At 60.1% G+C, this 22,437-nt stretch overlaps 12 protein-coding genes and 1 non-coding gene across 13 annotated transcripts; 2 read left to right on the top strand and 11 right to left on the bottom strand.

The window, feature by feature from the left end:
* Positions 1-190: 190 nt before the first annotated feature.
* On the bottom strand, positions 191-1,459 carry EHS24_003703 (uncharacterized protein; the record flags this gene model as incomplete). The annotated part of the gene is made up of 4 exons (XM_028619354.1): positions 191-206; positions 257-610; positions 649-1,146; positions 1,212-1,459. The coding sequence occupies 4 exons, from the start codon at positions 1,457-1,459 to the stop codon at positions 191-193; spliced, it is 1,116 nt and encodes a 371-aa protein (XP_028472223.1).
* Positions 1,460-1,666: 207 nt separating this feature from the next.
* Positions 1,667-1,960, top strand: EHS24_003702 (uncharacterized protein; the record flags this gene model as incomplete). Its single annotated transcript, XM_028619353.1, has 1 exon — positions 1,667-1,960. The coding sequence occupies one exon, from the start codon at positions 1,667-1,669 to the stop codon at positions 1,958-1,960; it is 294 nt and encodes a 97-aa protein (XP_028472222.1).
* Positions 1,961-2,861: 901 nt separating this feature from the next.
* On the bottom strand, positions 2,862-4,826 carry EHS24_003701 (uncharacterized protein; the record flags this gene model as incomplete). Its single annotated transcript, XM_028619352.1, has 1 exon — positions 2,862-4,826. One exon carries the CDS (start codon positions 4,824-4,826, stop codon positions 2,862-2,864), a length of 1,965 nt encoding a protein of 654 aa, XP_028472221.1.
* Positions 4,827-5,499: 673 nt separating this feature from the next.
* On the bottom strand, positions 5,500-5,622 carry EHS24_003700. Its single transcript has one exon. It is a non-coding gene; the product is annotated as a tRNA-Pro (tRNA).
* Positions 5,623-5,866: 244 nt separating this feature from the next.
* Positions 5,867-6,463, bottom strand: EHS24_003699 (uncharacterized protein; the record flags this gene model as incomplete). Its single annotated transcript, XM_028619351.1, has 4 exons — positions 5,867-5,948; positions 6,004-6,162; positions 6,263-6,404; positions 6,448-6,463. The coding sequence occupies 4 exons, from the start codon at positions 6,461-6,463 to the stop codon at positions 5,867-5,869; spliced, it is 399 nt and encodes a 132-aa protein (XP_028472220.1).
* Positions 6,464-6,879: 416 nt separating this feature from the next.
* On the bottom strand, positions 6,880-7,501 carry EHS24_003698 (uncharacterized protein; the record flags this gene model as incomplete). Its single annotated transcript, XM_028619350.1, has 4 exons — positions 6,880-6,976; positions 7,089-7,247; positions 7,292-7,436; positions 7,486-7,501. 4 exons carry the CDS (start codon positions 7,499-7,501, stop codon positions 6,880-6,882), a joined length of 417 nt encoding a protein of 138 aa, XP_028472219.1.
* Positions 7,502-8,157: 656 nt separating this feature from the next.
* On the bottom strand, positions 8,158-10,257 carry EHS24_003697 (uncharacterized protein; the record flags this gene model as incomplete). Its single annotated transcript, XM_028619349.1, has 6 exons — positions 8,158-8,342; positions 8,448-8,628; positions 8,682-9,062; positions 9,104-9,339; positions 9,379-9,451; positions 9,487-10,257. 6 exons carry the CDS (start codon positions 10,255-10,257, stop codon positions 8,158-8,160), a joined length of 1,827 nt encoding a protein of 608 aa, XP_028472218.1.
* A 260-nt stretch (positions 10,258-10,517) lies between these two features.
* On the bottom strand, positions 10,518-11,546 carry EHS24_003696 (uncharacterized protein; the record flags this gene model as incomplete). Its single annotated transcript, XM_028619348.1, has 6 exons — positions 10,518-10,534; positions 10,575-10,798; positions 10,838-10,888; positions 10,925-11,094; positions 11,145-11,328; positions 11,368-11,546. The coding sequence occupies 6 exons, from the start codon at positions 11,544-11,546 to the stop codon at positions 10,518-10,520; spliced, it is 825 nt and encodes a 274-aa protein (XP_028472217.1).
* Positions 11,547-12,348: 802 nt separating this feature from the next.
* Positions 12,349-14,008, top strand: EHS24_003695 (uncharacterized protein; the record flags this gene model as incomplete). The annotated part of the gene is made up of 7 exons (XM_028619347.1): positions 12,349-12,481; positions 12,533-12,682; positions 12,733-12,986; positions 13,051-13,427; positions 13,483-13,651; positions 13,693-13,809; positions 13,868-14,008. 7 exons carry the CDS (start codon positions 12,349-12,351, stop codon positions 14,006-14,008), a joined length of 1,341 nt encoding a protein of 446 aa, XP_028472216.1.
* A 601-nt stretch (positions 14,009-14,609) lies between these two features.
* EHS24_003694 (uncharacterized protein) lies at positions 14,610-15,694 on the bottom strand (the record flags this gene model as incomplete). Its single annotated transcript, XM_028619346.1, has 4 exons — positions 14,610-15,013; positions 15,057-15,317; positions 15,392-15,406; positions 15,460-15,694. 4 exons carry the CDS (start codon positions 15,692-15,694, stop codon positions 14,610-14,612), a joined length of 915 nt encoding a protein of 304 aa, XP_028472215.1.
* A 512-nt stretch (positions 15,695-16,206) lies between these two features.
* Positions 16,207-17,546, bottom strand: EHS24_003693 (uncharacterized protein; the record flags this gene model as incomplete). Its single annotated transcript, XM_028619345.1, has 5 exons — positions 16,207-16,464; positions 16,522-16,784; positions 16,836-16,993; positions 17,062-17,240; positions 17,292-17,546. 5 exons carry the CDS (start codon positions 17,544-17,546, stop codon positions 16,207-16,209), a joined length of 1,113 nt encoding a protein of 370 aa, XP_028472214.1.
* A 561-nt stretch (positions 17,547-18,107) lies between these two features.
* EHS24_003692 (uncharacterized protein) lies at positions 18,108-18,790 on the bottom strand (the record flags this gene model as incomplete). Its single annotated transcript, XM_028619344.1, has 4 exons — positions 18,108-18,154; positions 18,224-18,386; positions 18,583-18,726; positions 18,779-18,790. 4 exons carry the CDS (start codon positions 18,788-18,790, stop codon positions 18,108-18,110), a joined length of 366 nt encoding a protein of 121 aa, XP_028472213.1.
* Positions 18,791-19,330: 540 nt separating this feature from the next.
* Positions 19,331-22,285, bottom strand: EHS24_003691 (uncharacterized protein; the record flags this gene model as incomplete). The annotated part of the gene is made up of 1 exon (XM_028619343.1): positions 19,331-22,285. The coding sequence occupies one exon, from the start codon at positions 22,283-22,285 to the stop codon at positions 19,331-19,333; it is 2,955 nt and encodes a 984-aa protein (XP_028472212.1).
* Between the last annotated feature and the right edge of the window lie 152 nt (positions 22,286-22,437).

Genomic DNA, 22,437 nt, shown 5'->3' with positions numbered 1-22,437 from the left:
CGCCAGGACCGTCATGGAAAGAGTGGCCCTTTTCGCCGAGGCAATGGCCACATTCCACCCGAACTCGGCATCTTATCCACCGAGCCTGCGGTTCCTGGACAAGCACCTGTTTTTCTCCTGTGCGCCGCTCCAGCTTTCCATTTTGTCTGTATTCATCTCCAGGTCTACGCATGTTCTCGTAACGTCTACACTACATCCACGGGTACCTGGTCGTCAGCTCGCATTGCACGCTTCAGCACAAGGAATAGCTACTCACTTTTCATTGTGCAGCCACTCAATCTTGGCATCCTCGCCGAGGGTGTACGCCGCCAGCGCGGGGATACTCTTCTCCGTCATGTGCTCGAACGCGCTGGCCTGCTCGTCCCACCCGTAGTCTGCCCAGCTCTCGATCGAGGTACAGCCCTCGTGCTTGGCGGCCGCGACCACAGCCGACCAGGGGACGTTGCCGGACGCGTGGCCAACGACCATGCGCTTGCCCTCCTTGTCAAAGCCCCAGACGAGGAAGGGCTGCTCGCCCGAGGCACAGGCAGGGAGGACAAGGCCAAACTTGGCGTCTGGACGGGCGTTGTTGCTCAGCTGGTAACGCGTAGGCGCGTTCTGGAACCATCCGCTGGTCGTGTCAGTTGGGTTCCGTGCAGGACAACTCACCCGTCGGGCAGGATGGCCATGCGCGTCTTGCTCGTGTCGCCCTTGGCAGGCAGGTTCTTGCGGATACGCTCGCTGCCGATGGCGCCCAGCTTCTCGAGACCCGCATAGTCGACCCACTCGCCGTCATAGTCGCGCCAATCCACCGTCTCGTCGGCGCCGGGGACGTCCCACACGCGCTTGCCTGGGTTGTGCGGCATCCACCCGGCCCCACTGTCGCCCTTGGTACACCTGGTGTAGTATGTGGGGCCGACGTCCGAGTACAGTACGCTAAAGGCCGCGTTGCCAAAGCCCGGGATGGTGGGCGGCGCACCCCATGCTGCCGGGAAGGGGGGAAGCGAGGTGGGCTGGGCGAGGACGTAGTGGAGCAAGCTCAGCAGATGGCGCGGGTAGGCGTTGCCGCGGTGCGTGGGGTTGCAGAAGACCGAGGCAATACCGTACGAGACCTCGTCCTTGGGCTCAGTCTCGCCAGGAGCAAGGACAAGCGCATGGCGCTTGTACCTGTGGTGTGAGCTCCAGCGGAGCTGTTGTTGTTGTTGTCTACCACAGGCAGCTCGTCAACTCACGTCTCGCACGATGCCAGCAGGTCGAGCGTCTCCGGGTCGTCACGCGGGACGAGTGCCCAGGTTGTGTATCCGGTCCACTCGCCATGCTTGGCCCAAGGCTGCTCGGGGTGGTTGAGCGACTCCTCGACCTCGTAGTATCTCTCGAGCGAGAAGTTGCGCGGGACACCCCAGAAGGGGTGGTGAATGTCGAGGGTACGCTTAGCCTGTGCGGGCGTCGCGCGCACAATGGTGATGGCCGACAGGTCCATGTCCGTTCTGATGATGGGGAGAGGGTGACAGAGAGAGAGCGAGGGAGGGAGCGGTGGTGGAATGGAAAGCAACTCGCAACACGTCGTCGTTGGTGTCGGCGTTGGCCGGCGAGATTGGAAAATGACTCTCTGGCTTTCGGTCCAGACGCCGATTGCCGACGGTGTTGGCCATTTCATGTCTCCATCTCTCCATCGTCCACAACAACGATGCTCTCACGCGACAAACGACCAGCAGTCCCCGTCCCTCGCCCACTTCCAGCAGCGGCAGGCGGCGCAGCTGGCGCAGGCGTGCAGCCCTTCAACCCAGCGTATGCGCACCCGGCATACCTCCCCGCTCGCGTGCACGTTACCGCCGCCCTCGCCACCGTACCCCCAACCCAGATCCCCAGGCAGCAAGGACCCGTCCCCCTGGAATCCACTTGGTCCGACGCGACTAAAGTGTCGCCTGCTTGGGAAGGCTGGGGCCGGGGACCCGCCGAGCTTGGCAAGTCGAGGTTGTGATCTTGGAGGTGAGAAGAGGTGGGCTCAGGGTTGTGATTGGGATGAGTCGGTGTTGACGTTTCTGCAGATATCGAGCGACACGAGTTGCAGTCTACGGTCTGCATCCTCGATCTGGCGCGCAGAAGATACCCGCACTCATCGACATGGCCCCCACTCCCCTCCAGGCTGGTCTCTTCCCACGACGCCGGTTCTGCAGTTCACGCCGCCGGCTCTGTCCACACCCCAGATCACCGGTTGTGCTCCACAAATACCCGAGTGTATGTATTCACTGTTCACTATTCCAACACGTGGACGTGCCCAACGGGGTATACTAACCACGCCGGTCGCGATGTGCTCTTCCCCTTTCCCCCTGGTCCTCGCCGAGCCCGTGATCTTGATCGTCGTGAGGTAGCGACTGTGGGGGCAGCTGGGGCTGTCTGGTGCGCAGCCGGTGTCTCCGCCACCCTTTTCTGGGCCACTGACGTCAGCGTGCGGACTCGCCGAAAGACACACACAGGCCACAGGAGGCATCTTGCCCAACTAACACTTCATGGATTAGATCGTGCATAAACTGATTTCAGGCATGCCTTTGGCGGTCTTTCGGCAAGGCGACGGTGTCGCGGGAAACCTGCCAAGCTCGTAAAGGCGACGAAGATGGACAACGTTAAGGCGCCCAAGATGGGAATGTGAAGGCGCCCAAGATGGAAACAGGCGTCCAAGTGCGTCCAAGATGGACAACATGGACAACGTGGATAGCGTGGAGCTGTCCAAGTTAGACAGTGCGGGGAGTCTGGTGTAACGTCAATATGCCACCAACCCACGTCGCCAGACAATGCCACTACGATTGCCTGAGGCGAGAGGACCCGAAAACGCGACTTGCATTCAACCGAAACTACAGTCCATCTTGTCTACACTCTACAGTCTACTTGACATACTTCTCGCCCGCGATGCCCTCGAGCATGGCCTTGATGCGCAGCGACACGCGCTTCGAGTGGTACCTGCCGTGCTGGAGGGTGCCGACCATGATCCAGAGGTTGGGGACGCCGCAGTCCCTCCATGCCGACTTGAGCTCGCCCTCCTCGTCCACGCCCCAGATGTCGTTGCAGCGGTCGGCGACGTCGTCGCCGAGGGTGGCGCGGACCGAGTCGATGGTGTTGCTGAACCCAGTGGCGAGGATGACGAGGTCGTACTCCTTCTCGCGGCCGCCATTGAGGATGGTCTTGTGGCCGTCAAACTTTTCGATCCAGCCCTGCTCGACCTTGATGTCGCCGTTGATGATGCGCTCGCATGCGCCGGCGTCAAAGTAGAAGCCGCCGTTCTTCGAGTAGCCGAGCGTCTGGGTGCCGGTGCCGCGCTGACCGCGCCATGTCTGGAAGCCGCGGGCCTCCATGGCAGCGAGCAGGTCGTGGTCGAGCACCTCGAGGTCCTCGGCGAGGCGGCGGCCGAGCTCCTCGCTGGGGCCGACGGGCATGCTGTATGCCATGCGGTCGCACTCGTCCAGGTCGGGGCGCTTGCCGTTCTTGTCGGGCTCGTAAATGCCGATGATGCGCGGGACAGAGTGGGTGAGGGACATGATGTAGGTGGGCGAGCGCTGGAGCATGGTCACGTCGACCCCGCGGCGGGCAAAGTCGTACGCCGTGTCAAAGCCAGACGACGAGGTGCCGACAACGAGGACCTTCTTGCCGACCCACTCGCGGCTCGAGTCGTGGGTGGTCGAGTGGCGCAGGGTACCCTTGAACTCCTCCTGGCCGGGAATGTAGGGGCTCATGGGCACACCGGCAAGCGAGGTGGCCATGACGAGGTGCTTGGGGGTCAAGACGCGCTGGCCGTGGCCGCCGCGGTTGACCTCGACACGCCACGATCCGTCGTCCTCCTGCTTGCACGAGGTGACCGACGACGAGGTCCAGGCGTACAGCTCCATGGCCGACGCGTACCAGTCGAGCCACTCGCCGAGCTTGCCAGCGGGAGTGTACACGGGCCAGTGCTCCGGGTAGGGCATGTAGGGGAAGTGGTCCTCCCAGTGGGGGAAGTGGAGCGAGAGCGACTCGTACCTCTTGCGCCAGTTGTCGCCGATGCGCTCGTTGCGCTCAATGATAATGGCCGAGACACCAAGGGCCTTGAACCGGGCGGCCATCATGAGACCGTTGTGGCCACCACCAACGATGACAACGTCGGGCTGGCGACCCTCAAAGTCGGTGTCCTGCTCGCGCTGGGTGGCCCACGAGACGGGGGCGATCATGTGGCCGTCGCGGTTGGGGAGCTCGGGGAAGTCGAGCAGGCTCTCGATGACTGTGTGCAGGGTCCAGATCTTGATACCCTCGGTGGTCTTGACGACGTTGGCGACACCCGAGGCGCCGACTTTGTCGGTGTCAAACGAAAAGTGGATCTGGATGCTGGCCAGGTCGTCATAAGGGCGGTCGACCTTGGGGGTAGGCGAGAGCAGCTTGAGGTTGGCGACAGGGGTGTTGGCGAGCAGGTCCTTGGCAGCCTCGCCAATCTTGGCAGTGCCGTTGAAGGTACGGTACTCCCACGCAAAGACAATCTTGTCGCGCCAGACACCGTCCTCGATGAACAGCGAGGTGAACTTGGCAGGGTCGGCGAAAGCGGCCTGCAGGGTGACGAGGAAGTCCTCGGCGATCTTGACAGCGTCCGTGTCCTCGGCAAAGTCGGTGCCAAGGCGCTCCAGAGTGGGGAGCGGCGCGTTGTACTTGAAATCGTACATGTAGTCGTCGGCCACGGGCTTGCGCTCCGGACCGTCGCGGACAAGGGCGCTCTTGGGGGCGCCGTTGGGGTGAGTGGCGTGTCCGTTGGCAATCTTGGCCTTGAGCTCGGCGATCGAGTCGACGGCAGTGGCGGTAGTGCGCTCGAGGATGGCGGTGGGGGCCATTGTGGAGATGCGAGAGGGGGAGGAGAGAGAGGAAAGGAGATTGATGGTGGTCAAGACGTCGAGGTCGCTCGACCTTTATAACTGTGCACTGTGGCCGGGGCAGATATCCGGTCAACGTAGATTTCTCCGTGGTGTCGGCGAAAGATGTGGGTTGTCCTTCATCTCCGGTGGGTGCAGTTGTCCGACGCGCGGGGCAGATGGAATGGTATTAGGAAAGTGAAGTTTATCAGTTAAGCAAAGCACATAGGCATCAGTGTGCGTGTCTCTATGCACAAGTGGCTAGATTATGAAGACGGCCGCGAGGTGGGCTTGGATTGTGGCTTGAAGAGGTGGGCTTGGAAGGAGAATGTGGCAAAAGATCTCCGATGATCCGATGTCGAGTCTCCCCACACTCGTTATCACACCCGGGGCCAGCTGCCCGACAAGTACAGGAAAATCTCCCGATGGTGTGGTCCCGGAAGGTATGCGAGTAGCATGTGGCCATTGTTCGATGAGAGCTTCGAATTGGGGCATGAGGAGGCCAACTGAAATTCCGGATGGTCGTCTGATCGGCTAATTTCCACCCATGCCGAAATCCCCGCTCGCTCTTCCTCCGTTCCTTCCATCCTGTTCACTCATTGACAGCTCCCAGCGCACGAGGAAAGCAAAAACAGAGGCCTGCAAGGCAGGCCAAGGCCCTCGCCGGGATTTGAACCCAGGACCACTTCCATAGCTAGAGAACGGAGACGAATCCGAGGAGGATTAGAGACCAGTACTGGACCCTAAGAAAGTATGATAGCCACTACACCACGAGAGCGATTACGTCAGCAGCTATATGCATGTGGTGAAGAGCAAGAGCAGGACGAGGCTCTGACAAGGCAGATTGAGCTGGGTGGAACGAAGGAGTGGAAGAAAGAATGGTCATGAAAGTGTGCGGTGGTTATTTGGGCGACAGGTGGCGCCCGGTCCTGATTTCGACACATGTTATGTCGAGTTTGAAAGTGCCGTTGCCCCAGTGCACTGGCATATGTATTTCATTTAGTTCGTATTCCTCTGCATAACTAACTCTCGACGGTCAACTCGCACTCGGTCGGCTCGCTTCCGCCAGCCTGGTCGACATGGAACTTGCCGTGGCCCTTGATACTCTTCAGATCACCACCGACTTATCAGCCAGCCAGTACGAATTCCCGGTACTCACGTTGCCGAGTCACTGAGGATAGTCCAGGTGCCCTTGACCTTGCCGTGGTTGTACGTGCTGAGAGCCTGGACAACAAAGGATCCCTTCTTGCCCAGAAACTCGCCCTTGAAGAGCATGTGTCCCACGATGTGCCACACACTCGGCTCCGAAGTCCCCGCCCTGTGTGTGTTAGCCATCTGCACTGCAGCATATCATGACGACGCTGGTGTGCGCGCTGCGATACTCGATGGGACTTTCTGCAAGATATTACAGTATGTACTGGCCCAAGCCAGTGCCATTCCACTCTGGGTCGCTGAACTTGGCCTCCTCGGTACCGAGCTTGATGTGGACCGAGGACTGGTCGGCCAGCGGGGGTATCGCCTCGGTTTCGCTCCAGGACGTGGTGAGGAAGGAGGAGGTGACTGCAAGGTGTCAGTGTAGGAAAGTTCAGAATCGGTGGCATACGGGTCCTCGTTGGCATGGTTCTGTGGAGTTTTGTGAGAGAGAGACAGTTTTGTGAGAGACAGAGAGTGAGCTTTTCAGTGGAGGATGACGGCGAGGCCACAGGTTGGGAAGCGTCTCTTTTTTAATCGCTTCACATACACCTCCTTTCCACACCATACCAATCACACGAACGTAGACAGATGTATGCGGTAATGTCTGTGTACAACGTGCATCCACCAAGTGAATCGGTAAAATCGTGGCTCGGCGTTCAATATCTCCCCCTCGGCCTTCTGACGTCACGAGCCACTTCTTTCCCACCCATCTGCACACAACACATCTGACAGCTCCGTGAGCCGTAGGAGAACCTTCAGGGAACGTGCATACCTTTATCGTACACTTCAGAACATAAAAATTATCCTGCAGCTCATCACTTTGCTGGAATTTACTCAGAATTCAGAATTCGACGTTCATCTCGCATTGCGTCTGTTCGCCGCTGCCGGTCTTCTCGACAACGTACGAGCCAGTGCCCTTGGCGCCCTTGAGCTCTCCACTGCGGGTGGTCAGGTTGGGTCCATTTCCGTCACGCTCAGCTGCTTCTCAACCAGTATATGAAGCAGCTGCCCACAAGATGTATATGGCAACCTGAGAAGCATGGTACTCACGTAGCCGTTTCCGTGAGGATAACCCAAGTCCCGGCAACTTTCCCGTTGTCGTACGTGCCCTTCGCGTCCATCACCATGGCACCCTTCTTGCCCGCGAGCGAACCGTTGAAGATGAGGTGGCCCGCGAAGTGCCATTTGGCCGGGTCGGTAGTCATGGACCTGGGATCGGCGTCAGTCACCGCCTGCAGCACACGTTAACGTACATGACATACTCGCCATGAGCGACGCCTTCCCACTCGTCGCCCTTGAACGTCGTCTCCTCCGTACCGAGCATGGTCTTGATGGGAGCCTTGTCGGCGAAAGGTACGGGCGCCTCGGTCCACTTGGTAGTGAGGAAGTTGCTCTTGACTGAGAGAGTGAGCTATGGCGAGGGGACGGGTTGGTCGGGGGTCCCTACCTTTCTTGCTGGACATGTTGGAAGCAGGTTTAGCGGTGGATTGGAATGGAGGAGGAGAATGGGAAACACGGCCCAAGCAGTGTCACTCATTATTCATATAGGCAATTCCGTTTCTCGGTACAGTCAAGTCCAGTCAGTCACGAGGTGAGTGTATCGAGTACGACGAACTGCGTAGACAAGGAAGGAATCTCCATTCCGCGACCGTCGGCTCGAACCGATTCCCAGGCAAGATGACGTAGTGGATCACAACGCAACGTTCCGGCACGGACTGCCACCTTTAACATCGTTCATATGTATCAGAAGTGGCATCGCTTTTCTCATATTATGAGCACCAGAGTACCCGCGTGTAACCCGGCTGGCAAGGCTGTGAGTGCAAAGCAACAGTGGCGTCACTGGTTAATGGGAGGAGGCTGGAACCAAACAAATCGATCCCTACGTCTTCCGTGTCCCTTTGCCGCCCCCTACCCGTCTCAGCACCTCACTCCTCGACAAGGAGGCTGATTGTGGTCCCCCGGAAGCTCACCTCTCCCCTACCATGACCACTGAGAACGATATGACCATATGCCTACAGTTTTGTTTGTCTCACTGGCCTCATAAGCATGAGGGCGACGTGAAAAACAGGTGCCTGGTTATATCAGTCGGTAGATAGTTTGACTCTTATTCTTTAAGACATCAAAATGTCATGGGTTCGAGCCCCATACTAGGCTTCGACAGCTCAAGCAACAGCTTCAGCTTCTCTTTTGCCTTTTGGATGATGTCCAGAACCTCTCGTGGACGGCCGGATAGCATTGAATGAAGCGTGAGGGAGACGAGGCATGGTAGGAAGCGGTTTTTGGCGTGCTCCGTATCGATGGCCTCTACCCTTTTGTGTTCAAGCCTCTCGGGTGCTTGGGCATTGCTCTGAAGAACATGCATCGTCCATCATAGCAGCAGTCACAAGGTGGCACTCCCTTTCTACATACCGGGACCGAATTGCTGCTCCACGATTTGTTTCTTTTGAATTTTACCCATCCCGTTACGGGGGATGACGTCCACCACCTTGAGCTTACGGGGCAGCTTGAACGACGCGATCTCGGAACGCAACTCGTTACGCAGTTGTTCGAGCGTGAGCTGCGCGCGCGAGGTGACGATACAGGCAGCAACCTGCAGAGACGCCTCAGCTCGCGTATCACCACTCTCAGAAAGGCGGGACTCACCACCTGGCCCCACTCCTCATCTGCGACGCCGACAACTGCCGCGTCCTGGATATCCGGCAGCTCGAGAATGGCGCGCTCAATCTCGACAGCGCTGATCTTCTCGCCACCGCTCTTGATAATGTCGACACTGTTGCGGCCGAGGATATGGTACATGTTGTGTGCGGGACCCGCGGCGCCGCATCGCTCGGCGATGTCGCCGGTCTTGAACCACCCATCGATAAACTCCTTGGCGGTGGCATCGGGGAGGCGCCAGTACTCCTTTGTGATTCCCGGTCCGCGGACCTGGACCTCGCCGGGCGTGTCGGCTGTGTCGACGACGGCGTTGGTGTCGAGGTCGAACAGGCGGATCTCGACGTTGGGCATCGGATTGCCGACATAGCCCTGCGAAGTAGTCAGTGGAACGTTGGTGCAAGGGTACTTACGCCCACGCGTTTGTCGTTCTCCCAACCGGTGGTAGCGATGAGCCCCGTCTCGGTCATGCCGTAGCGTTCAAGAAGGACCTGGCCGCCTCCGACACCGCCAGGACGCTCCCATGCGGCTTTGACCGAAACTGGCAGCGGGGCCGAGCCCGAGACCTGCAGGCGCAGCGACGCCGAGCCCTTTGTAGCGGCCACCTGCTCGTCAGGCGATAGGGAAGCGTGGGCAGTGATGAGACGCGCTGATGTCAGCTAGGATCGTGAACAACAGCGTAGCTTACAGTACACGGTGGGGACGCCAAAGAACATTGTAACCGGCACCCGACGGTCCTCGTTGATCCACCGCTTCCAAATCTTGCATGTCAGCCTCGTTTCCAATGGCAACTCACCGCTTGTCCGTCAAACTTGCTCCAGAGCTCGACATGCGCACCGGCCCACAGGGACGGGAGCAGCGCCACACAGATACCGTGCAGGTGGTTGAGGGGCAGGATGTGGAGGAGGTTATCCGCCTCGGTCCATCGCCACGCCGTCACGATACTCTCCACCTGCGCCGAGAGCGCAGAGTGTCGCGTGACGGCACCCTTTGGCCGACCGGTCGTTCCGGACGTGTACAGCATCATGGCTCGGCGTTCACCGTCAATCTGCGGCCGGGAGAGGAGGAGCTTGGCCGAGTCCTGCGGGTCTGGGAGGTCATCGCGCGGCTCGCGGATGCGCTCGAGGGACATCTCGAGGACATTGCAAGGTTCGCTGCCGGCTGGCTTGTTCCCAGCGAGCTCGTCAGCGCGGTGGCGGTTCGCGCGGTCACAGATGATCAACGCGCAGTCGGCATTGTCGATGAGATACCGTTGCTCCGCGAGGGGCAGGCTCGCGAGCACGGGGAGGGCGAAGCCGCCTGCGGCCCAAATGGACAGCAGCGAGAGCGGGACTAGGTAGCCCTTGTCGCACAGAATGGCGACTCGCTGCTCCTGCAGGTCTGTCCCGGGGGCAGGGGACGCTGCGTCCACGAGGTCGACGGCGAGCCGCACAACGTCGTGCGCCAGGGAGCGGTAGTCCACCGTGACACCGTGCGGGACATCGGTGATGGCCAGCGCATCCGGAGCGGCCTCTGCGCGGTTGGCAATGCGGGTCAGGAGAGGGTACAAGCTGAGTTGCGCGGCCATGTTGGCTTTTGAGAAGATTAGAGAAACGGTGAGAAACAAGACAGCGAGTGCGACGCGTTGAAGCCGGGTGAGCGGGTGGTTACGCGATGGTGTCGGAGAAACTAGTTGCCGGCATCTCGGAATCGGAGCGTTGTATTTCCGAGTTATGGACACCGAGACGGTGTATTTCACTCATGGCTATGCACTGCATGCACTTCACCGGCGCTTCTGCATCTCACACACAATTACGAGGTAGTCTAGGTTCAATATTACGATTCTCTTTACTCGCAGTGCTTGGCTTGATTGTCAGCTGAGCTCAAGTGCGTATTTTGACTTACTTCCGTCCGAGTGAGTGTGGCAGGCCAGGGCTGCCGAGGTGGTGGCACTGGCATCGGCGGCGGCGTGCGAGTGGTCGCCGACAGCGCCAATGCAGCGGTCGCCACCGCCGGCGACTTCGAGAGCATACACGTGCGCGGCAAAGTACTGCAGGGCGTCCGAGTCAAAGGGCGAGAGAGTGGCATTGTGCTCTGCGAGCTCAATCACTTCGCCGAGGTTGGCGGCACTTGCTGTTAGCTACATGCAAAAGAATGCCCAAGCTTACTAGTGGTTGACAGCCGAGTAAGTGACTTGGGGAACGTGGAGGAGACGGTGGCTGCAGTAAGCATCTTTCCAGGTAGGTCCGACTCACATGAGGTCCACAGACCAGTACAGGCTCGGCGCCGTCTCAGCAAGGACGAAACCGCCCATGCAGAAGGCGGCATTGTACAGCCTGTCCGTGTACGAGGCATCGCAGATGACCGTCTCAGAGGTACCGTTCTCGCCTCGCCAGTGTCCACGCCACCCGGGCTGAACACAGTTCTGAAGTGCGTGTCAGCGGGGATTCCACTGCGCGTCAACGAGACTCTTACTCCATCGGGATCGTCGCAGCGCAGCAGCACGCCCTGCTTGTTGGACGACAGCAGCGCGTCCCAGGCTCCAAGGACGGACGGATACGCTTGCGAGTCGGTGCCGAAGTAGGTCTTGAACACGGTGTCATTGGCGCCGTTGGTGCGGACGTAGTCGCGCGCAAATGACGCAACCTCGTACGCTTCTCTGTACAATGTCAGCCCGTGATGGTTCGAACTTGCTCACTTGAGACCCTGCTGGAGCATGCGGGTCTGGGTTGAGTTACAGCTCGAGTGGATCTGAATGTCCGTGGTGTAGGCAACGAGATCACGGGGGGCGATGCTGCGCTCGAGACTGGGTGCCCGGGAGGGGAGAGGCGACGCCGTGGTGCCGGCAAGGAGCGAGAGAAGGAGAGCAGGAAGCATTGTCGTTTGGTGAGGTTTCGTTGCGAGTCGGTGTGCAGCTTGACGTCCATCAGGTGGACGCTTTTATGCCACTCCACGGCGTCCACCGTCGCCAGTCCGCCACATGCATTATGCATCATGACCGGCCGCCAAGCGATCCCCTCTTCTACTTCTCACACTCACACGTATGGTACGCAGACGAATCAGCATCGACATTTCATGGGACCGGAGTTCTCGGGCCGTATGAAAACTCTCGCTTGGCCTCAAATTCTCGTCAGGAGCATGGGGCAGCTATGATGTCGCCCCCGGCACCGTGCATCCAACAGTACTCTGCGCAACACCTCCTTCTCATGTCTACACAACTAGACATCTTGGCAGGGCAATCTGTACGAGCTAGAGATAACCTGACATGACCTGGCGGGTACCCATTCTCGGCGTTCTAACTGGCATTTCGGGCCTGGTTGATATAATTTACACATTCCTCGGAGGGGCCGTTTGATAGTTGCGTGTTCTGTCAAGTCCGTTTCCACATTGATCCTGTTCGCCAAGACGGCTGCCCAGGCCTTGCGTACCGAGCAGAGTGGGAGCATGCATGCATGGCACGCACATGCGTGCTGTTCCACATCGCTTCCCAGGCCAAGCGAGCATGCAAAGTACATACTGGTGCAACCGGCCGGGTCCTCATCTTGGCAGCTGCTTGGCACCCATATGCTGCGCGCGTAGTACTCGTCGAGCACACACCTCGCCCAGTCATACATAATGCGAGGTGTAGTTTTACGTCTCGGTATGCAACACCGTTCATCAAGACATCTGGTACTGAGCAATGCGTGCGCCTTCTCTCAGAGCAGTCCTTTCCCTCGTGGTCCTCGCGGCTCCGGCCGCAGCTCAGTTTGCGGCTGCGACGACGACCGGAGCTCTTGGGCCATCACCCACCGAGTCGGCTGGGTGTTACACGCGTACGTTCTTTATTCTGGTCTCTGGATTGTCATGCTGATGCATATGCACAGATTCTGGGACTTGGGCCTGCGCCGCCTCGCGTACCGCTGTAGCCGCACCGGCTGCCACGTCGGAGGGATGTGTGTGGCACGAGACGCACTGGGATTGCGAGGACGAGCATGACCACGAGGACGATGAAAGCGGGGAATGTATTATCCACGGTACGTCACCTCTTCTTCCTGCCACTCGTTCGTAGACTGACGTGTCCCAGTGGGCCACACACATGGCGACTGCTCGGCGGAACAACTCGCATGTGGCGCAATCTTGCTCGAGGAGTACAACCTCCCACTGCACGTGGCCTCAATCTTCATTATCCTCGTCACATCTGCACTGGGAGTCATGATTCCGCTCGTAGCTGGCTGGAAGACGAATAAGGGCCGCAGCGTCACTCTGGACGCGGCGAGCTTTGGACGCGGTGTCGGCTTCTGGGGCAGTGTGTTCTTCCTTGCTAGGCATTTCGGAACAGTAAGTGAGACAAACATACACCCACTCGAGGCACAGTTTCAAGTCCAATGCTCACCTGTACCAGGGCATCATTCTCGCCACAGCATTTGTCCATCTCCTGTACCACGGTTTCGTCATGTTCGCCAACGACTGTGTCGGCCACCTCGTGTACGAGGCGACGGCCCCCGCCCTGGCGCTGGCGGCAGCCTTGCTCACCTTCCTGCTCGACTTTGTCGGCTCGCGCGTGGCACACGCCAAGCTGGACCGTAACGGTGCACACCGCCCGCACTCCCCCGCGAGCCCCGAGACGCCGCCATCAGATGACGACCAGTCCCGCGACAAGGACCAGGTGGCGGCCGAGCCCGTCATTGGGACAGAGGTGTGCGCGCATGCCGAAGCTGTCTTCCGTTCCGAGCAAGGATGGCAGGTCGTCCTCCTCGAGGCGGGTATCATCTTCCATTCGTAAGTAGCTAGCTCTGCGTGTTCTTAGTACTCAGCGGCTCACACTCCCCGACAGGATCATGATTGGCGTCACCCTCGGTGCCGGCTCGGGAGCGGGCTGGACCACACTCCTCATCGTCCTCATCTTCCACCAGTTCTTCGAAGGCGCGGCGCTCGGCGCACGTATCGCCCTCTTGGCGTGGATCTCGCGCATGCGCGCGTTTGTGATGGGAGCAGCGTTCATGGTGAGACCATTAAGCATGAACATACCTGACTCCCGCTACAGCTGGTCACTCCCATCGGCGTCGCGATCGGTATCGGGGTGCGCAAGTCGTTTTCGCAAAACGGCAAGGCCGCGCTGCTGAGCGTCGGCGTCCTCAACTCCATCTCGGCCGGTATCCTCGTGAGTTGATCGTCCCCCTGCCAGCCTCCCACGGCTTCAACTGACACGCATTTCTCAGCTGTACACGGCGTTCAAGCTCCTCGCGGCGGACTTTGTCGACGGGCCCCTGCGGACCGCGCCGACCGGCCGAGTCGTCCTCGCCATGGCGAGCATGTTGACGGGCCTGGTGGCCATGAGTGTGCTTGGCAAATGGGCCTAGACTGTTTTCCTTCTCGCACCGTTTTTTAGATAGCTCTCAACAAATCCCTAATCCCCTGAGGCTTGAGGCCCCTGATGCACGTGTCCAGCATGTCCAGACGTCTGGACCGCGTGGACGGCCATGAAAGAAGCGGTAGCAAGGACGGGCAGGAAAAGTACAGGCGTGAGGTGGTCCGGACGCCGGTGATAGCCGCGTTTTGCCGTGTTGCCGTTGGAGGTGCCGCCGGTGTCCGCTGGTGTGCCGCAGGGAGGTTGCTCTGTTGCTCGTTTTTCCTTGGATGGTTGTCCCTGTACCCATGGATGTATACCTCACGATACGTGATGTGCTTGAGGCTGACTAAGGTGTCGGTGCCGAGAGCTGTGGAGGTGGAGGGTGGGTGTCCGTGTCGGATCGGCGGTGAGAAGAGTGAGCAGTTGGTTCTGAGTGTGACGGGGTCGCAATTTCCGACGTCGGAAATGACGAACGCTGGTTGACAGGACGTGCACGATAGTGGTGGTCGAGGCAGACCGGGGGTCAGTAAACATGTAACTCGTCGCCACGTTCCCAGCTCCAGCACACAATGACAAGACTTCTTCACATCACTCTAGAGGTCCAAGACCATTTAAACATCGGTGGGGAGGTTGGGCGCGGGGTACTCCTTGGACATGTGCTCGGCGTAGTAGCGGAAGTGGACCTGCTTGCCCGCGGCGTCAATGTCGGCAATGTCCTGCGCGGTGAGGTCGGGCAGCTCGTTGACAGCAGCAATCTTCTTGATGTTGACGGGGTTGGACGACGAGGTGATGGGCGACACACCCTTCTGGATGGTCCAGAGAAGGAGGACGCTGGCGACGTCGGTGCCGATGCGGGCGGCGAGGCGCTCGAGGACGGGCTTGAGGGGGCCACCGGTCTTGTGGCGCAGGATAGGGGTGAGCGGGCCGTAGGCCTGGGTGACGATACCGTGCTGGGCCTGCAGGGGGAAGAGGTCACGCTCGTACTGGGCGAGGACGTAGGGGTGGAACTCGAGCTCTGTGGGGTGTTATTTGAAAAGGTCACATCGGCGCACACTCACGGTTCGCAACAGGCTTGATACGGGCAACCTTGAGGACAGTCTCGAGGTCCTGGGGACGGAAGTTGCTGACACCAAGGGAAACGCCCTCGAGGGTACCGTCAAGGACCAGGTCCTCGAGGTAGGTCCAGAACTGGGCAATGGTGCCCTCCTTGGGCACGTAGGGGTTGTGGATGAGGAGGAGGTCAGGCTTGGTGCCGAGACGCTCGAGCGACTCGACGACCGACTGGCGGATGTTGGCGGCAGTGGTGGCCTCGGCGGCGACTGCAAGTCAGCTTGGTACGGGGATGTCACAGCTGCCGCAGCTGGGACGCAGCCGGCGGGATAGGGGAACGTACCAGAGTTGGCCGAGACTACGCAGTCAGTAAGACACCCTTCGACACGCTTTCCAAGTCACCAAACTCACTCTTAGTGGTGATCCAGACCTTCTCGCGGGGGATACCAGCGGCCTTGATGGCGGCGCCGGTCTCGGTCTCGGTCTTGTACCACTGCGCAGTGTCGATGTGGAGGATACCCGACTCGAGGACAATCTTGCCGGTGTTGATGGCCTTCTCACCCGAGTCCTCGAGACCGCCAGTGCCGTTACCCCATCCGATGGCGGGGATCTGCTTGCCGTCGCTGAGCTGGAGAGTGCGGACCATGGTGCTTTCAAGAGAGTGGTGGATGTGAAGAGAGAGAGTGGGAGAGAGGGAGAAGGAAGAAGAGACACCCGCCGTGTCGTCGTCGTATATAAGGCGTCATCGCCTGTCACCTCCACCTCCACCGGTGACTAATCTGCAGATCAGCCGGCGACAGCTGCATATCCCCAAGAGAAAATGGGCACAACGCGCGTGCTCCTGATCTCTTAATCCTCATTGGTACGTGTTATGGCGCGGTGCATGACGGAGAGAGGATGAGATCCGTCGGACGTGAGCACATGTTGCAGCAGATCGCAGCAGCGTTGGGCCATCAAAGTCATCGCTCAAGTGTGCAAAAAGCCCCGAGCCTGCAAAAAGCCCCGAGCCACCACCACACCAAGTCAACAATGTCTGACCCGCCACGTCGCAGCTCCCCAACAGTCCCCCGCCGTTCCTCGGCTCCGTGATATCTGTCGACGCACCGCTCACATCCAGAACCGACTCGATACAAGCTTAGCTTAGCAATACACATCCGTCTACGCGCGCGCCCGCTTGCCATTGGCATTCCGTAGCGCCGCACCCACCGGCGCGCCGTGGCTCGCTCTCCTGCGGCGTGGTGGCCGCTCATTGCCGAGCCCGTGTTGGTCCAAGTCGCGCAGACACGCAATCCAGTTGGTCACTGCCCATGCGCGCTGGGAAGCAACGGTAGGGTCGAGGATGGCGAGGAGGAGGGAGACGAACGTGAGCATGTCGCGGGGCTCGTCAATGTCGCCTGTCCAGACGCGTACGGAAGGCTGCGGAAAAAGTCAGCTGTGGGGAAACCTGTATGAGCCGCTATACACTCCACTCACACACGACTGGTACTCGTTATCCAGCTCGTGCCGCAACCGCATAGTGTACACGGTGACGAGGCTGCTCTCGACCGTAATACCATACACTGTTCCGGCCGCCGTGTCGCCCATGGCTGGCGCGCTGGGATGTGACTTGACGCGATCGTACAGCTGCTCATAGACCGCAACGCCCATGCGCATGGCTGTCGTGAGGACCATGTCGCCTGCTGCACGGCCTGTGGCTGGTGTGACGAGGCCTTCAACGAACAGAAAGGGGAACCAGACTTTGTCGTAGGCACCTGCATGTCAGCTATACCAGCCACGGCGAAGCTCACCGTCTGGGCTGACGAGTAGCTGTTTGCTGAACATGGTACCCGTCATTGGCTGGCCGTTGAGCGATATGGGTTGCAGGCCAGCGGTCCATGTGGGCATGGCAGGTATGAGGCCCGCCAGGTCGAGTGTGGGGAGCACAGAAGGCGGGGGGATGGCGGGTCTGAGAGTGTTAGTCATTTGGCAGCTTTACGTCCGAGTCACAGCTGCACCGGCCCAGTGGCGACTCACCGTCCACAGATGATGCCTGGAGGGCACGCCGCTTCGATGAGGGGTTCGATCGTGCTGGCGTGGTTGGCATGCATGACTACTAGGAACCTGTTCGTGTATGACTTGTACGCATGGCGAGCCAGCGCGAGAATCCGCCGCAGCTCGGCAGGCGGTTGGGTGCCGACGCCTCGTTCAGACATCTGGTGGACATGTCAGCGAGCAGCGCTGGGGCCGGTTGGCAGAAACCTTACCTTGTCGGCCATGACCCATTCTTCCCACATGGCCAGACCATCCCTCCTTGCCAGCAACGCAGCTCGCGCCTGAGCCAACGGTGCCCAAACAACATCGGTCAACCCGTTTGGGCGGAGTGGCCAACAGCCGACAGTCATCATGGCGTCCATGTACTCCCACCGCCCTTCGCTTGTACTGAGCCCTGCGGCGCGCGAGATGGCGGCTGTGATGGCCGTGTCGCATTCGTCGCCCAGTAACTGGTCTGCGGGGCCCATGGTGAAGTGTACTGGGGGGAAATGAGGCAGTGGACAACAGAGATCCAGTGGCCAAGGCTCCAACAAGTGCTGACGAAGATGACCTCGTGAACCTGGCAAGCTCCGATCGTTCGGTGACGCTACAACATTCCGCGACCAGCGGATATCGCGTACTCCTGGATCCTGCAATCCACGGGTTGCTGCAGCACCGGCAGGGGGGATTGAGTTATCATCCTCCATCGTCCCAACCTGGCTATACCCTGCATGACGGGAAACGACTGTGCATTGGAATTTATGGTTGTTAAATGCTATGGACGTATTCTCATTCTTCGACCGCAACTGGGAGATGACGACATGTGGACGGCCATGTCCGAGAGCCACTCAAATTCCCCCTTCTTCCTCGTCTCACGAAACTTCTTTTGCTGCCATTTTTCGTTTGGACACTGCTTCTTACTTTGTTCTTCTGTGATCTGTGGGTTCTTGCGGGCTTGCCCGACTGATACGCGTTTTCCTGGTCCTCTCTGTTTATTGAAGTTTTCGATGTTTTACCGTGGCTCTCCTTTCTCCGTCCGCTTTCTCTCTTCAATACAGCTTGGCCATCTGGTCGTCGGACAGGTCGCACTCCGTCGCTAGTCTGTCTTCAGTCAACCTTCTCCACCACCAAAGAAGCTCAAGAGGACGACGGCGGAAACACTTACGCTCGGGGGCCATGAGTCCCTCGTTGAGCGGCGCGAGGTGCGTGCTCTCGATGAGTCCCGGGCGGGCCTCACACGAGTTGCGGCGCGGGCCCTTGTTGGGACGGACGTGGTCGGCCGGGATGCCCATGGGAGGCGACGTGGCCATCATGGTGGGCATGGCGTGCTGTGCGCGTCAGTGGGTGGCCCGGTGTGGAGTGGGAGGGGGAGCGTGTAGACCATGAGGATGTGAGGTGGTAGATTGTCAGAAGCACAAGGCGTGGGGCGCCATGCCGGCGTGGGTGGAGCGTAACCGGAGTATCTCAGACAATGGGACCAGAACTGCGCAACGGGAATGGAGTAGGCAGAGCTGTCAAACTCACGTCGGGGGCCATGATACCTTCGTTGAGCGGGGCGATGTGCGTTGACTCGATGAGACCGGGACGAGCCTCGCACGAGTTACGGCGGGGGCCCTTGGTCATGCGGACGTGGTCCTCGGGGATGCCCATGGGCGGCGACGTTGACATCTGCTGGGAGTTAATAGGTCACACGACACCCACACTACAACCAGGGACGTACACTTGTGTTCATGTTTGTGACGGTAGGAGGTAGCGGTAGGTAAGAGTATTTCTTGCGGTGGAAAGTGCAGTCTGAGTGAGTGGGTGGGTGTGAGCAGACGCGGGTCATGGCTGGAGCCGCTATATATGTGGGCACGACTGCGAGCTCCAGCATACACCCGATGCAGGGCTGGATGCGCGCATGCATGTGACTGTGGTAAGGGTGCCCCCAACAGTAGGTGAAAGTGAACCAACATGATGAAGCTAACAATAACGTTGTGACGACGGAGCAGGTGACCCCCACACACAGCCCCGGCCAACAATGGACGTCGTTGTCATACTGAGCGAAGCCGACCTGGTCGGGGGACCAAGAGTGCGTCATGGAAGTGTATTAGGCGCAATTGCAAGCCTCCGTTTCCCAGGTGGACATAGTGCGTCGCCGTGAGTGGAACACGGAGAGATCTGTGGAATGGACCCAAAGCAGTTCACTATGCGGGCCCTCTCGAAAGCAACAACAATGTCGTTCCTGGGGTCCCAAAGTGCCACACTCAACAACCCGTGCATGTCTTCTTTTCTATTTAAACCTAGCTTCTACCTCGTACAACACTTTTTCCAGCGCGTCCACAAACACATCCGCATGCTCCGTCGTGAGCGTCAGGGGCGGCTTGACCTTGAGCACGTTCCGCCGTTCACTCGTCGCCTGCACAATCACGCCGTGGTCGAGCATCCGGTCGCAGATCCACGCCGTCTCGTTGACGGCCGGCGCGCGCGTGTCGCGATCCAACACCAGCTCGACGCCCTGGTACAGGCCCATGCCGTGTATCGCGCCGACTAAAAGGTGGCGCTCGCGCAGTGCCTCCAGGCGTGACGCGAGGTGGTCGCCCACGGCGGCGGCGTGTTGCTGGAGCCCTTCGTCTCGGATGATATCCAGGACGGCCAGCCCAGCAGCCGCAGAGGCGGTACTGCCGCCTGCAGACGAGAAGAACATGCCCTCGCCCTCGAGCGAGGCGGCAATTGCTGGAGTCGTGTACACGCAGCCCAGGGGGTATCCGCCGCCGAGAGCCTTTGCGACGGCCATGATATCGGGGACAACGCCCTGCTGCTCCACACCCCAGGTATAGTGGCCGAGACGCCCGAGGCCGACTTGCACCTCGTCGGCGATACACACGCCGCCACGCTCGCGGACAGCGGCGTACACCTTCTGGAGGTATCCGGCCGGGTAGACGATTCCGCCGCCGTTGCCGAACACGGGTTCGCAGAGAAAGGCGCCGGCGGGCGTGCCCTTGCTGTCGAGGTCGTCGAGGAGGGTGACTACGTCTGCTGCGTACGCGTCGGCCGCGTCGGACCGTCGGTGGGGGCCGCGGTACGTGTTCACCGCGTCGGCGACGTGCACCCAGGCTGGCCGTGACCCCGACGCAGCGGGGTTGTCGAACGCACTGGTGCTGACGGCGTCGGTCGCCATCGTCCACCCGTGGTAACCCTCGCGCAGGACGACGACGTCCTTGCGTCCCGTGTGCACCTTTGCGAGGTGCATGGCGAGGTCCACCGCCTCGGAGCCAGAGTTGACGAGCATGACCACACTGAGCGTTGGGTCTGGAGCGAGGGCCACCAGGCGTTCAATGTACTCTGCCAGCACCGAGTAGAGGAACCGCGAGTTGGTGTTGAGCGTGAGCATCTGCTGGTTGACGGCGTTGGCGAGGACAGGGTGGGCGTGGCCGACGCTGGCGACGTTGTTGACCATGTCGACGTATGCACGGCCGTTGGTGTCGATGAGGAGGTCACGCCACCCGCGCTCGATCTGCGGCGCGTGGTCGTCATAGTATCGTTCCGCGGCGGTGGGCATAGCCGCGGTGCGTCTTTCCCGCTCCCGTGCAGTGTCGGCGATCCAGTGTGCAGGCTCGATGCCGAGCAGGACGGCCGGATCGACCGTGAGTCGCCGCCAGGCGGGCAGCGCGTCCGCGTCGGTAAACTCGGGTGCATACGAGATACCGGGGCGGCGCCACTGGATGGTGAGTCTCGAGTTTGCAGTGACGGTACACAGCTCTTCGCCAGCGACGGCGGAGCCAAACGCGGACATGCTCTCGATGTCGCCGTCAATCTGGATCTCACCAAACGTTCCCGCGAGGATGAGGCTCGAGTTGCGGGTGGTAGAGTTGCGTGTGTCGACGTAGCACGGGAAGGGGACTACAAGTTGGGTAGTCTTGGGGAGGAAGAGTTCGGTGGTCAGAGCGGTGTTGTTGGGACGATTGGAGCCCGCAGGGGGAGAAAGCGTGAGCCGGTGCTCGCCGTATGCAAAGACCGCGGACTTGCCCCGGGCCGTCACGGCAGCAGCAAGTCGTTCCTCGATCCCCTTCTCTGCCCATGCTCCGCAGTGGAGGTGTGGGCTGGACGCGTCAAGGCGGATAGCTTCAGAGTCGAGTTTCGGCACCAGCACACGCTCTGGTTTGGGTGGTGGCTCGTCCATGCGTCCGGTGGCAGCCCGAATGGCCGCATGCGCGAGGGCCATGTTGAGGCTGTCTGCCGTAGCGAAGATGTTCCACTCGTGCTCCATGCGTTCCCGAGCGTAGTCGTTTTCAGGCTCGAGGGCCACCTGGTGCGCGCCTGAGACGACGAGGACCGCTCCTCGGAGGATGACCAGCGGCCAGAGCACAATAATTTCGGCGTCGGTCAGCTGGGCGATGGCGTCAAACGCGGCGATGGCCGGCATCACGTCCAGGGCACGTCCGCCCTGGTGGTGCAAGATGCTGGAGACGGTGACGGCCAACTCGGCCACACGCCAGCCAGTCGCGAGGTCCCCCCAGTCGATGATCGCCTGCGGCACGACGCGGCCCATCTCGTCCCGCGGTCCGACGATGTTGTCGTCTGTGATGTCGCCGTGGATGGGCTGGACAGGGAGGCGGGCGCCATAATGCCGCACCACGTCCCATGCCCTTGTGGCAGCGGACCGGATGTGCTCGCGACGGTGCACCGAGACCTCGGGGTTGTACGCGTTCACGACGGCCATGGCGTTGCGCATGTCCCACTGCAGGTCGCGCTCCAGTGCCGGGTCTGTGAGGTTTGCGAGCTCGGCAACGACTTGGCCAGCCAGCCGGCCCATCTCGGCCACGATGTGCGGTGACAAGTATCCGTCATCCACAAGACTTGTGCCCTCTACAAACGTGAGCAGTCGCGCCCGTGCGCGTCGTCCGTCGGTGCCGACGTCGACAGCGCTTATCCACTCGCCAGCCATGTCGCGTACGGGTGTGGGAACGCTCACCCCGTGCTCTGCCAACCGGAGGAGCGCTTCGTTCTGGATCTGAATCTCGCGCTCGGAGAAGACGTCATTGTCAAACTTGAGCAAGTACCGCTGGCCCCGGATTTCGCTTTCAGTGCTGTTGTGGATCGGGGTGAGGAGGTAGTTGCGGTCTTGGTTGCTGCCGAGCTCCTTGACGGTGCCGGTGAGGCCGTACGCTTGGGCTGCGACGCGGACAGCGTCCTCTGCTGTCACCGCTGGGCGTACGAGCTGCACCTGGGCGTGCGGGTCGAACATGGTGGGCTGAGGGAGGAGGTTGAGATTATGGATGCATGCGGGTGTGTGTTGTGTGTGTGGTGTGTGGTGTGTGCCCACCTGGGAATTCAATGACGGTGGAATTCGGCAAAGTAAACAAAACGGCGCTACGGTGGGACTGCGGGTAAACACCT

This window comes from Apiotrichum porosum (genome assembly GCF_003942205.1).
Source record: "Apiotrichum porosum strain DSM 27194 chromosome Unknown scaffold_18, whole genome shotgun sequence".
Classification (NCBI taxonomy): domain Eukaryota; kingdom Fungi; phylum Basidiomycota; class Tremellomycetes; order Trichosporonales; family Trichosporonaceae; genus Apiotrichum; species Apiotrichum porosum.
The sequence above is the reverse complement of the archived record's forward strand: the minus strand, read 5'-3'. Positions and strand labels throughout refer to the sequence as shown.